The sequence below is a fragment of the Uloborus diversus genome, chromosome 7, assembly GCF_026930045.1.
Source record: "Uloborus diversus isolate 005 chromosome 7, Udiv.v.3.1, whole genome shotgun sequence".
Lineage (NCBI taxonomy): Eukaryota > Metazoa > Arthropoda > Arachnida > Araneae > Uloboridae > Uloborus > Uloborus diversus.
The window spans coordinates 152,651,939-152,666,787 of record NC_072737.1 but is presented as its reverse complement, the minus strand read 5'-3'; the positions used below and the strand labels follow the sequence as shown (position 1 = coordinate 152,666,787).

At 32.0% G+C, this 14,849-nt stretch overlaps 1 protein-coding gene across 1 annotated transcript in view; it reads right to left on the bottom strand.

Moving 5' to 3' along the window:
• LOC129226948 (ankyrin-2-like) overlaps nucleotides 1–14,849 on the bottom strand; it is a 227,201-nt gene that overhangs the window by 38,156 nt on the left and 174,196 nt on the right. The window contains exons 38-39 of the mRNA XM_054861576.1: nucleotides 11,883–11,996; nucleotides 10,815–11,066 (exon numbers count right to left, since the gene is read on the bottom strand). Coding sequence (XP_054717551.1) covers nucleotides 10,815–11,066; nucleotides 11,883–11,996 — 366 coding nt within the window. The remainder of the gene's footprint in view (nucleotides 1–10,814; nucleotides 11,067–11,882; nucleotides 11,997–14,849) is intronic.

Genomic DNA, 14,849 nt, shown 5'->3' with positions numbered 1-14,849 from the left:
GAGAGGTTCACTTACCATTTGTACTGGTTATGTCCAAATGTTTAATTTTGCCATTTACATCCCTTTGCTTCTCACTGCCTCATATGTAAGAGACAGTAATAAAACCAATTTCTTTCCAGAAAAAGACGATGAACTTATTGCGTGCTTTATTTTTTGTGAAAATATTGAACTTACGAACCAAAAACTGGTTTCAGAGAATTATTTTCTGAAACGGATAAATATTTCTTAGTTCTTAAAAGCTTGAAATGTAACCAAAAATATTCGGTAGCACATTTTCAAAAAAAATTTACCGGTAAATTATGTAACAAAAAAGTTTAAAGCAGTCAAAATGATACATAGCATAGGCAAACGTGCTGTTGTTAAGAGTACACCCTCCCTTGTCTAATTTCCCCCTTTTTAGCCTACTTTCCCAGTAAAAGTCAGAAAAAGAAGAAAAAAGCATGAAAGAAGGCTTAATGAATCTTAAAAATATCGCAAAAAACAAAAAAAAGTCAAAAATAAATAAAATAATTGAATAAATATCGAAAAATTAAAAATTGGAAAGTAGGGTATTGAGATGGGGAAAAATGTCTGTCGGTCTGTCTGTCTGTCTGTCCCCCCCCCCCTAATAACTTTTGAATGAATAGTCCGATTCGAACAAACTTTTTTTTGTTCGAAAGATCTTGGCAAGGACATCTCATTCCCATATTTTACTTTTTGATTTGAACTATTTTTTGTTCAATTTTGAACAGTTCAAAAAAACTTAACATTAGCGCCTACGGGGAAATTGAAGGCAATTCTAAACCATGAGGCGAATTTGCTTCAAACAAACTTTGTAGGAAAAAGTGTTTGATGAAAAACTTGTATATAAAATATCTTTTTGATTTGAACAATTTTCCGTTCAATTTTGAACAGTTCAAATCCCTTAACATTAGCGCCTACGGGAAAACTGAAAGTCAATGTAGATTCCGTACTTGAAGGCGGATTTACTTCAAACAAATTTTGTTGGAAATACGACGCCAAACTCCAGACTTCGACTCCGAGAATTTAGGGGGCACTCGACCCCGACTCCGACTCCTGTGCCCGACAATTAATCGGACTCCGACTCCCCGACTTCGACTCTGACTTCGTAGCTTTGCCAAAAATTTATACACAGAGGACAAATGACTGAATTCGATTCTTGGATATTCGACTCCGACTCCTTTACCCCAAAATGAGATTGATTCCGACTCCGACTCCGCAGCTATAGTTTTGACTGTGAAATAATTATTGTTGATCTGACTTGTTTTTATTTTTACGCTAAATTTTAATTTAGGTATTCAGTTTTCGGCGAATCAACTCGAAGTCATTTATGTTTCTACATAAAGATATGCGCAGACGATTTTTTTTTTTTTTTTTTTTGACATTGAAAATTATTTCTTGAAGTTGACATTTTATTGTCTTTATTAATTTTGGTAAGTGCATTAATTCATAAAAAAAATTGTTTTGGGCAACAGGGGAAAAAGAAACGATTTTTTTTTTGATATGATAATTTTTTTTAATGAGCTTATTAATTTTAATTAATATTTTTTCGTTTTGAAAGCTGTTAAAGCTTTTTTAATGGAAAAAAAGTGTATTAGCTGCTTTGTTTAAAAGTTGCTGCTTTTTTTTACGCATCTACTTTTTTTAGATGAGTGAGGAATATTTTATTCCTAGAAATCAGGTTTAGTTTTTTTTTTAAAATATGTTTAAAAAAATTGCGATTTTAGCTATTTTTGAGAATATTGATCAGGTACTAGAAAGTAGTATGGGTATACGGGAAAGTAGGCTCGTCTAGTTCTAGACAGAACTTCTTGTTATTTTGAAACAAAGTTGTCTATCCAGTTATTACTTATTGGGAATTGAATGCGATTTACCAGTAAAAAAAAAAAAAAAAAAACTTTTAAAACTATTGTTTACAAATAAATAACTTGAGTATAACGACTTCATTTACTATTTAAAGCTGAAGTTTTTTTTCGTATGAAGATTTAAAATAAAATCCCTTGTTAAATATAAATATTAATCTGACATAATTATATTTTAATTTAAAGTGATACATGCGTCTAAACGATTTTAATGACTAGTCTATTTTATGAATATTTCACTTAAAAATAAGTTGCATTGGTCATTTATATCTCTAAAGACAAATTAGTATAACCAAACTAATTTTTTTTTTTTTGGCAATTATTTTTTTTATTTGAAAACCAAAAATGAACTCAAACAGTCGTAGTTGAGTCAAAACAAACAACGTAAGTAGAAGCACAAATTTGTAAATTACCGCAGACACGTGTTTCGGCGTTACAGGGAACGCCTTTTTCAATGCAAAAAATAATGAGCTTATGGATGAAAAGACATCCGACAAAAGCCAAGAACAAAAAAGCATGCAGCTTAAAAGATAAAAACAGCGGATTAGCCAAACACCAATGACAAAGTTATAAACCGATCAGGAACCAATAGGAATGCAAGCAAAGGCCAGGAGCTTTCTCTTAGGTACGAACCCAGAAAGAAAGAATTCAATTGGACAAGGATTAAGCCGAAGCTTAAAAAAAAAAAGAAAAGAAATTGTCAGTAACCGTGAACCGCAAGAAAGGAAAAGCAGAATGGAAAACCATGAAATAAAATAAACAGAAACAAAAAATATTCGAAAAAAGGAAAAATAAAGATAAATAGAAGAAAATTGGGGGGGGGGGGGGGGGGGGGGTGTCAATCAAGACATAAAGGTAAAAATAAACAAAGGAAGATAGATAAAAATGAGTGGGAAAAAAGGGGAGTATTAAAGATATGGGAGCCAAATGTTAGAAAAATATGGAACTGAACTAAGATCGTTAACTAAGTTAGAACTGTTCCTCAAAATATGAAAGGATTCCCAAAAGTCAAGATCTGATGAATTGGGGCATTTTTGGATAATCTGATAAGAGTTAAAATCAAAAGAGTGATTCGAATCCCAACAATGTTGAGCAATACTAGACTTATTTAATTGTTGTTTTTTCACATAATTTTGATGCTCTTTCAAGCGAATTTTTAAAGCACGCCGAGTCTGTCCAATATAGGCAAGTTTACAACTACAATTAATTCTATAAATTCCACAACAATTAAGAGGGTGAATAGGATCTTTAAGAGAAGAGAATGAAAGTTTATTAATAGGAGAGAACACCACCTGGAATTGGAAACGTTTTAGAATCTTAGCAACCTGATAGCTTACAGATGGAAAGAATGGCAAAACAACCAAATTCTTTTTGATGAAGGTTCGGTTAAGAACATTAGTTTGGGATTTATTTGAAAGTTTTTTATAAATGGAATCAATCAAAGTTGGGGGATAGTCTCTATCAATTGCCACAGCTTTAAGATAATTAAGTTCCACTTTAAGAAGTTCCGACGAAGAACAAATATTAATTGCGCGATAAACAAGAGAATTGAAAGCAGAATATTTTTGATTTGGAGGATGAGACGATAGTCTATGAGGAGGTAAAGAGACAGCAAAAGGTTTGCGATAAACAGTAGTTTCAAAACCAATTTCAGTACGAGAAACAAGTACATCAAGAAATGAAATGCAGTTATTCCGTTCTTTCTCACAAGAAAACTGAATATGAGGATCAATGGAGTTTAAAATAGATAAAACCTCATCACTCTCAAACTGATTCTGGTTCATTAGAACAAAACAATCATCAACATACCGAACATAAAATTGGAACTGCAGTTTTTGGAACAGCTTAACCTCAAAATAATGCATGTAAATATCACTAAGAATGGGGCTAAGTGGGTTACCCATAGCCAGACCATCTAACATAATATAAAAATTCCCATTAAAAACAAAAGAACATTGCTTAAGACAAGTACCGGTAAGGAAAATTAAATCCTCAATTTCCGTATTGGTGAAATGAAATTCAGAAAGTCTTCTACGAAGGCATAACAATGAACCCTCGACGGGAACGTTCGTAAATAAAGAGTTAACATCAAAAGAAGCCATAAAAGAATTATTTGGAACGAAAGTATGAATTTTTTTAACAAACTCAACAGAATTTTTAATAGTAAATAAATTGTGACTCCTAAGGGGAGAAAACACAGAGACTAAATATTTTGCAAGTTTGTACGAAGCCGTACCAATATTGGAAACAATCGGCCTGAAAGGAATACCAGCTTTATGCACCTTAGGTAAAGCATAAAATCTAGCACAATTAGCAATAGATGGAACAACAGAGCGTTTAACATTTGAAGGAATAGACTTAACAGACTTAACAGCAGATGCAATAGTTTTTAACTCTTTATCACTAGGATCTTTAGAAATTTCAATATATGGCCCAGAAGAAATCAAATCATAAGTTTTATCAACATAAGATGATTTGTCAAGAACAACAATTTGGCCACCCTTGTCAGCTTTGGTAACAACCAGATCAGAATTCGAAACTAAGTCTTTAACAGAACGGCTAACAGTATTAGCAAATACAGAAAAAAGATTCGATTCGGCATCTTATAGCTTCTAATATTGACTTTAACTCGAAAATTTCTAAACCTGTATTTGCTAATACTGTTAGCCGTTCTGTTAAAGACTTAGTTTTTCGGCTTAATCCTTGTCCAATTGAATTCTTTCTTTCTGGGTTCGTACCTAAGAGAAAGCTCCTGGCCTTTGCTTGCATTCCTATTGGTTCCTGATCGGTTTATAACTTTGTCATTGGTGTTTGGCTAATCCGCTGTTTTTATCTTTTAAGCTGCATGCTTTTTTGTTCTTGGCTTTTGTCGGATGTCTTTTCATCCATAAGCTCATTATTTTTTGCATTGAAAAAGGCGTTCCCTGTAACGCCGAAACACGTGTCTGCGGTAATTTACAAATTTGTGCTTCTACTTACGTTGTTTGTTTTGACTTTACTATTCAGCACAAAGGTATTTATTTATCTTAGTCGTAGTTGGTACAACCGCCATTTTATAACCTATTTTCTTCCTATTGTCAATTCTCAGAGTTCCAATGACAAATCTCGGCACCAAACCGTTTCTTCATAAAATATTTTCTATTTTAAGCTTAAAATGCATCATTTATGTTATATGCATACTCTTTTAAATCACTGTATTAAGTTTGAGATGAAATACAAGGCTCGTTATTTTACTTTATAACTTTAGCTGTCGAACGTCTTTTTATTTATTACATTAGCAGAAATTTATTTAAAATAGTTAACATCATACCGCTATTACTTTAAATAAAACAGTAATTAAATTTAGTTAATCTTTTTAAGTTAAATTTGTAAATAAACATTCCAGTACTCTTATTATTTCTAAGATTTCCCATGTAATAAAAATTATACTTGTGATCTTCCTTAGTCGCTAAGAACTCAATATCTTACATATACGTAGGAAAATAATGATAGAGGTTTACTATTATCACCAGAATTTTCATTAAAATTATATGAGCAGCATTATACAACTTTCTATTGCATTAGTTATAAATTATTTTCTTACATATTATTTTATATATTGACAATTATTTGACATATTTTGATTCATGCATTAAGTGCTTAAAACACAAAAAACAAAAAGAAAAAATAGCAACCATCCTACGTGTTATTGACGGAAAGTTTAAGAAAATTCAATATTTTAAATTTTGGATTTGATAGTTGTACACCAAACTTCTGTTTAATTTTTATAGCATGTTATATATTTCTTGTAAATTCTTCCACATGAGGTTTAAGACATGAAACAGCGTATCGTTCGCTTTCAACTATCAATATTTACTTTATCCTACATCGCAAGCACCCATCAACTTACATGTCCCTATTTAACCACTTACATAATGATATTGGAAGATTCAGATGAAATGAAACTGAAGCTATTTGTTTACTACGATGTGATAATATTTATTCAATAACAAAGTTTAAGGAGAACTTTTGTTAGTTACACTGTGAAATTATCCTCGGCATTTTCCAAACAGCAGACAGTTTAGCTTTTAATGCAATTGTTTAATAAAAAGATGTCCGACAAAAGATCTTTAGTCTGATATCTTTTCACCCGATTTATCGGAAGTGAATTCCCACCATGCTGTGGTCATCTTCGTTTTCTGTGAGTCACTACCAAATAAATAATATATAGATTATGCGATTTGTGCAACAAAAGATTGATAGGTTAGATTTTGATAGATTATATTTTTTTTTCAATAAATTTCAATACAGAGAGCTACTATTCAGAATTTTTCCTGCTATTTTGTTAAAACATATATTAAAAATGTATAAGAACTAAAATATTCACTCTGAGTCGCTGTTTACTGCGTCTGTTTAGAAATTTGACACTCACTGGGACACAGTTATAGAAAGAAGCATCTGTAAACCGGGGGTGCACATTCCCCCAAGACCGATGGCATCCTTCCCTCCTTTCCCTATTACCATCACGAATACCATCAAGAACAAGATGAGTAAAAAATCCCTTGAAAATACTACCCCCCCCCCCAAAAAAAGTTTAAATGGTGCAGTTTGCGTCATGTCCCTTTACTGCTCCCTTCACCCCCCCCCCCAATGGTTAAACATACACATACAGTTTTAAAAACGAAAATGTATAAGGAAAATATAGAAACTCTATACAGATCCAGTTAGATGTCTCCTTGGTGTTGCAAAAAGGTCCTGAAGATTACTTTAAACTGAGACACCAATTTTAAACATTAATGAAAATATATGGTCTACGCGATAAGAGAAACGTCTCATATTGTTCTATTTTAAATGTTAAAATGTCAATTTAGATCAGTAAACAAAAAACCGAAAAAAATGAAATGAAATAAAACAAACACTTGTCATATCAATTGTTTTCTAAAACTTTTCTGCTCTGATGCATAAAACTATGTACTAATGTTATTTGAAAGTACTTTCTGAAAGTGCATTTTGGATACAGTTTAAACATTCATTGATCGTAAAAAAACATGCTCTTCAAAAAAAGCAGCAAATCAAAACATTTTGGGAAACTGCTAAACTAGTTTGCAGGATAAAAGCTTTAAAAAATAGGAGAAGGATTAAATTGAGGGAATACTAAGGATGGAATAAATCAACTACATGCCATAAAGTTCAGACACACATTTCTTTCAAGGTGGCTCAGGATAGAGAAACTTTGAAAAAGATTAATATGCATATAAAATGTAATAAATGCAAATTTATTTTAGATAAAAAGCTTTTGAAGAGTGTTATTAGTAGCATAAAGTTAGTTAGCATTAGTTCAGTGCAGTAAGCCATAAAAATATCAAGGCTTTAGCTTTTCCCAAAAAGAAAGAAAAATTTGATTATTCACAAATGTCAAAATGCTTTTATTAAAATTCAAACAGGGTTCGTATTGATCAAATGGTTGCATGACTACGAACTCCTGAAAAAAGAATGTTACATACACATTTCTAAATAATTGTACTATGAGTTGAAAATTTCCGAAATCTTTTGGTACAAATTCATTTGTAATGAACAATAGAGATGTTTTTTAAATATCATTTCGGGCAATTCCTTGATAACAGAAGCATCGATAGCTGCACGAAACACCTTAAATGACTCCAAAAGGCAGTATTTTGTTTCATTAATTTTATCAAGAACATGAAATGTGCTAAAAATTTAACTAAAATTTTAAAATTGTCTAGAAACAATGTTTAATTATTTTCTTAGTCTCAGAAACAAAGTTATCTGATGACGTCCGTCCAATCTCGTAGGAAAGTACCAAACCGATATATTTTTTTGAATTTTTACATCATAAGACCTGCATGAAATTGCTTCTTTTTTTTTTTTTTTTTTTTTGTATCTACTATTATTTTTATGCGCATTAGTTCAAAAAAAAAAAAAAAAAAGGAATAAATATTAGTATATAACAATGAGGTCGTTTCCAAAATTTTAAAAATATTTTTTTCCGAAAAAGCATGCTTAAAAACATAGAATCTGACCATTTTTAAAATAATTTGTTTAAGTTTAATACTTTAAAAAATTTACTTAAATCGGTGCTCTTCCATCGTTTAACGCTCTGCCGATGACATCACAAATGATGAAATGCCATTCAGTGTTGCCATTCACGGTCCAAAATATTTAATTCGCATCTGTACTCACGTGTATTGGCAACGATATGGTTGATAGCAAGCATAGAGCGCAATTGTAATTCGCTGCTTGATTATCATGACGTGGAAACGTAGTAGAAAGTTGCGGCAAAGTGCATCATTTGTGACGTCATCAAGGCCATGCCTTGTATGAAAAATCGGACGTTTTAAAAAATTAATTTAAAAAAAAAAACTGTTGGGAAAATGAAAGTATTTTCTGGGTCCATGTTATTTTTTTTTTTGCTTATTCTAGCCATTTCAATGACTAAAAATAGTACTTTTGACTGAAGGAAAACACCCCATTCGAGTTCCCAGAAACCTTGTCAGAAAGGTTTAGTACAAATGAAAAGTTTAATTAACACATTCATCTAGATCAAGGGTCTCCAAACATTTTGGCCAAAGGGCCAATTAAAAAATTTCTCGAGACTCACTGGCCAATACGCAGATAGAGACAGTTTACCGCACAAAATATAGTTCCGGATCACATGAAAAATTTTTATATAAGAACTAATTTTCATGTGTAGTCAGTATGTTTTTCAATATGCGTTGTTACGGCATTCCAAGAGTTTAAAAACAAGTTTAAAACTTTCCATAAAATCTTCAATTCTTATCTGCTAAATGATGGAATAATCAGCGCAGGAAATTCATTTAAGTAGCTACCAGCTTCATAACATTGAAATTTCTCATTAAATTAAAATTAATTATATTCGTGAAAAAATTCAGTTTACTGCCTGTTAGAAACATTTTATATAACATCATAAGTTTCTCATTGACTTAAGAATATTCCCCAATAACTCTCGCTGACGAATACCTCCGATAACTTTAACTCTGACAGTGGAATTAAACATATATCTAGTAACTATGACTAGGGTAATTTCTAGAAGTAAACTCTGGCCAGGTTTTAGAGAATCGCGGATCTTTTTTGGTTTACAGGCCATAGTTTGGAGACCCCTGATCTAGATGGTCAGATAAACTATGAAGCCTTGTCCGAAGAAACTGGTAAACAAAAGGTCTTGATAGCAGAGACAGATCTAGCATAGCTCTCGATAGATCAACAAAAGCTTTAATAAAAAAAAAAAGAAACCCTTCCTTTAGCGTGACTTCGAAGAAACGCCTCTATTGCCACTTTGTGACTGACCATTGTGACTGTCACAAAGTGTTCATGGCGGTCACCTAAGAGTCCTGTCACGTGACCCTTACAAAACGCCACTGTGGAGTTTACAGGTTAAATCGTACAACAGGTTAAAGTAACTTCCGAATGTCAGTCAGCGGTGAGGTCGCAAAATGACGTTGCAGTAACGTCTTTATAATGTCACGAAGTGACTCACAAATTAATCGTTGCAGTGACGTTGCAGTGAAGACACACGAAACATATCACCTCTGTATCACGACGTGACTTCTGAGATACGTCACAATTATGTCACTTTGTGACGAACCACTGTGTATCAGTGACGTGTCCATCACTTTTTTAATGACATGCTATGTTATTAAGGATTTTAAAATAAAAATACATAGTACATTTTTAACAAATCTTAACAATGGATTTCATTAAAAACCAAGAAATGTTATTAAAAGCTTTTGAGCTTGCAACCACATGATACGAACCCTGTATACAAAGTGTAAATCTACTCTACTCTTAAGTCCAAAAATGCAATTATTTTTATCATCACATACCAACTCAAATCACTACAAAAACTATTAAAAAAGAAAAAATATCAAAGCAACTGCATTGTTTAAACTGTAATCATATAAAACTGTTCTCACAGCTACTCTATCTTGGAGAAGAAAATTTCGTGACGAAAATTTTTAAATTATAAAAAAATATTACATTAGAAATCTATATGGGCTCAAATTTTCCGATTTAGATTTACTAAAATGGATAAAATGTGCATTTATATTTTTATTTTTTCCAAGATTTGTGCAGTTTTATTTGGGAATTGAAAATAGATTTTTTGTACTCCGAGTTTATGCTGGTGTGTTAAGAAGCAGCTGAAAGTATTCACAAGGCAAAGAAGCAGAAAACACTAAAATAAATAAATAATCAATTTAATTAAATTAAATGATAAATAACATTATGTGGAATTGAGCCTTTAAATAAGTAATTGTGAAAAACTAACGTTATCAAACTTAAAAGTAAAACACAACCTCTTAAATTTTCACTTTTAGATAAAATATTTTTGTGGTAATTTTTTCTCTTCCTTTTTCTTTTTTACTTGAAATTGACAATTTTTCTAGCGTTGTGATTAGCTGTTAGTTAGAACAGATATTGAAATGCAGCCTGATAACTACTTTTTAAAGAGTACTTTTTGGAGAAAGTTAAAGACAATTTTATGAAGGTCATTTTATATTTAAAGAAACGTACAAGTTGAATAAATGGCTCGTAATTGCAGAAATTGAATAAGTGAAACTAATTTTTTAAATTGAAGGCCATCTAGACCTCTTTAGCAGTAGGACTGATTTACAGACGAAGGAGTAGCAATTTAAATGACTGAAGCGCATAATAATAAAAATATGAAAATAATAAAATCAATAAAGAACTCATTTGTATTTTGTGTGAAGCAATGGCGTTTTACACTGTGATTTCGTATGACATTATTTACTGTCTGAAGTTAATCACCGACATATCGGTGAACATATTTTTTGAATAAATTGAGAGAAAAAAAACCTTAAGTCACATAAAGATGCGCAAAAAATAGCAGTAAATATTTATATTTTCGACAGAAGCAAATGATGTAAAAATAACTATCAGCAGGAAACAATCTGTTTTTGAGCAAAAAAAACTTACCAAAATTATCTGATTCAGCATGTTTTTCTGCTGCAGAAGGAATGATCTTGTCACCGGTTTCAAAAGTAGAAACAGTCTCCTTCGTTGAAATGGCTGTAGTTTCCAAGACTGCAGTGTTGGTTTCCGATTTTTCGTCATCTGGAAGGCTAGATACTGAAACTTGGCTTGTATCTAGGTCTCCAGAAGGCCAGGTTTCAGATTCCGTCAACCTAGCAACTAACTCTTGAGCTACTGGAGGAATATTTGCTTCACCTATGTTTAAAAAGTATAATACAAATCGTAAATGTGAGATTGCTATATGCATAATGGTACATTGAAACCTCTTCACACGCGGCTAATATCTTTGAACTTAGTGCCGAATATTAATTAAGCAAATAAAAAAAATGGATGGTGTTATGCCAGAGTAAACTATGTGATTTTTTTAAAGTCCGACTTTAACATATGAATATGCTACAAATGTTGCTTTCTGACTTAAATTAAGTAAATATAACCATGTCAAGTATTACTTGGAAGTACTGCCTTCCTAGTTTATAAAATACAAATATGTTTTATGTGTGTTTTTTGCACATTAATCTAATTTTGAATCTTCTCATAAAAAAACTACCCCCCCCCCCGTCTGGTCTGTGCTAATTCTGTATTAGCTACCAATTTGTTTGGCACTCTTGGTTTCCTTAAGAGGTTTTCTACCTCCAGTTCAGTCACTCCCATGCCGGGCTGATGAGTGCTAATAAGCACGAAACTGCAGTCCTCGGCTGGAATTGACTGAGCTAGTTGTGTAGTTCATGTATTAGGCCTGGCTATACGGCGGTAACTTACTGAATACATTATGGTTGATGGTTCACTGTGGCATAAAACCATCCAATTATAATCATTGATGAAAAGAATTATCTGAGTTGACTTTATTTGAGGAGAATGCCGAGTTTAAAATAAATCGTTCGTGCATCACTCGAGAAAACGAAAAATTTCGTTTTGTCATCATAATAACTTAAAAGCCGATGGCTGTATTTAATCTTCAAGTTTAGGAAACTGAGATCAACAACATGACTTAGAACCTCTTCCTCAACTTACTAGTTGTGTCAACAGAATTAATTTCAGTATCCACTTTCTTTCTAAAAGTGTCTTCTTTGATGTGAAACACCAATTCAGAAGGAGAAATATCTTTGAGGGTATCAGTTCTTCTGCCTGAAATGAGAAAAGGAGTTTGAAAAAAAAAAAAAAAAAACGGGATGTACAACCGAAATGAATAGGGGAGTTAGGGGCTTGATGTAACAGGGGTAAGTAGTAACAGTGCTTTTTCACTAAGAATTTTAACTTTATTAACCTAAATTTGACTCAATCTTCTGTTATAATGAAACGCGTCACGTCATCACCGCCAGTGTCCCGCTAGGCGACCCAGTGAGTGGGTGTGTGCGAGCCCTCCGTTATTGGCAGGTAACGCATTTTTTGACCTTCGGAAATTTTTGGTTTGCTTTATTATTTTTAACTAAATAGAGCTTTCAATATTTTATTTCGTATTAACATTTCTCTATGTATAATATATTATCATAGTTTTCAAGATTACAAAGTTGTTTGAATAGTTAACACGCTAAATATGAAAAAATATGATTTGGGGTTAATTTTTACAAAATCTCGGGGTACGTTGTAACATGTTACAACTTGCCCATATTGCTGTATGTTATTTGTAGTGTAATATAATAAAGTAAAGGAAAAAGGCGAAGGTGCAAAAAGTGCAAATCTGCAAACAATAAAGATGGAATAGAAAGAGTAAAGAAAACGGTTTTAAATTCGGATTCGGAATCTGAATATGAAGAGTGGTATTGCCTAGTGTGCAGCGAAGGGTATCGTCATTTAAAGGTGATTGGGTTGAATGTATTGTATGTAAGATATGGGCACATGTAGGATGTGTCGGAAGAGACATTATTTCTTTTGTTTGTATTAACTGTAACTCAGATGAAGACTAAATTCATCGATAAAAAGACTTATGAACAGACCGATTATTATAAGATGTAAGAACTAAGAGATAATTAAAATACTTAATTTGGAGGTTTATAATTTAACTTACTGTGATTTGGAAGTGCCTAGTTTGTATATAAGTACCTATGGTAGACTTTTAATACAAAACGGGATTAATAGTTTAAAACTAAAATATTTAAATTGTTGATTACCTAAAAAAAGTGTATTTCAGTTAATTATTTAATGGTAGATGCATTTAATAGAAGTATCTTATTATTTTCGTTAAATACCTAATTATTTGTTGAAAACAAAGCAAAATGTTAAGAGAATACATGATTAATGGTGCAAAATTCATGTTTTTTATTGTTGTTACTATATGCCCCAATAGATGTTACAACAAACCCCAAGTACGGGGTAAGTTGTAACACTTCCCTTTTCTTAGAATTTTTTTCCCCTGAAAGAGATACCTACAGATGTGATGTTTTTTCAATTAGACTTCATAGAAGAATAGTCAGAGTACCAATCAAAATTTAGTTAGTGATAATTTAACCAATACATCTCAAGATATGGCACCATTTTTAAAAATTGTTACAACAAGCCCCTCGCTCCCCTACACATCTTCGTGCAACAAAACAACCGTAAGAAACAATGTAGTTAATGTACAATAGAATGTATAATATCATAAATTTAACTATTCATTTTTATTTTCAAATTGTTTTAAATAATTTCAAATAATAATAATATTAGATCGCACGCTAGGTAGAACAAGTATTAAGGTTTTTTTTTATTTAAAATTTTGTTGATTTAAAAAGATGCATACATGCAAATAAAATCGATTTCTTAATAGACGTTCGTTTTTCTCCCTATATGTCTGTTAATCCTGAGCTATACGTTGGTCCGGAAATATCAATGTCCAGCACAAGTGCATTTCAAACTAACTGATGTCATAATATTTTTGAAGATTAAAACATACTGTCTGACCATCGATTACATGGAAAGACTAATATCCGGTTTATAGGCAGAAATAGACGTATCTATTAGTTTATAGGAATGGTAGTTGGGTTTGTTTCAGATGCGCACTTTTGCCTCTCTATTATTTAGCCTTAGTTTTGTAAAAATGAAAATTTGCTCACAGCAACATTTTTTAAATTTAACAGCAAAAATTAATTTATTTATTTATTCACAACAAAGTTCTGAGCTTACCATTTTGCTTTTACGTTCCTGAACGAAATGAAAATATTTTCTTTTCTTTTTGTTGTTTCCATGGTAACTATTTTTGTTTCCCCTTATTTTATTTTTGAGAATGCAATAAATGAATAAGGCACTAGTGATATTATAAAACGCGTGCATAAAAATCTCATCGTTATTTTCCCTTCTCCCCTGCTAAATTCATTCAAATGGAATCGTCTTTACTTGGCAGATTGCCGAATTACATACAATCCGTGGTCAAACAGTACCATTCAACAAATATCCAATCATCAAAAACTAACATCAGACGCACAACTTGCCTTAATAGAGAAACCAGGTGAAGTAATGAATCGGAATACAAAAGGAAGTAACGTCACAAATCAGCATTTATTTAGCAATAAGTAGGTGATACGTATCTCACAAAATTTGGTGAATCTAAATATCTCGCCGACAATCTCTGTAAAACTGTCTTTCCAGCATCGGCTCTCTACATGCTGAGAAGTGTAAAATGGGTTGCTTTCCTGACTCGAAGGACTTATATTGTATTTTTATTCTTCTCACAACGGTGTTGATTTTTGCAAAGAGCTAACTAAATCAGGATTAAAAGTGATGGAATCACAGAAAACTTTTTGCATGCAAGTCAGAGTAGGAGATAGGAAGTCAAGCCATTGCTTGAGGACTACTATGAGTCAATTCGCAACCGCTTTACATCTCTAGTTTATAATACCTCATCAGTGAAAGGAAGCAATAAATCGGAATACAAAAGGAAATAACGGCACAAATCGGCAAAACTTGGCGATATTTTTTCGATTTTCTTTTCTTCATCGATCACAACAAACTAGGAAATGTAAAATGTTCTCTGTAAAACTATAAGCACTCTCTTATTGTATTTTT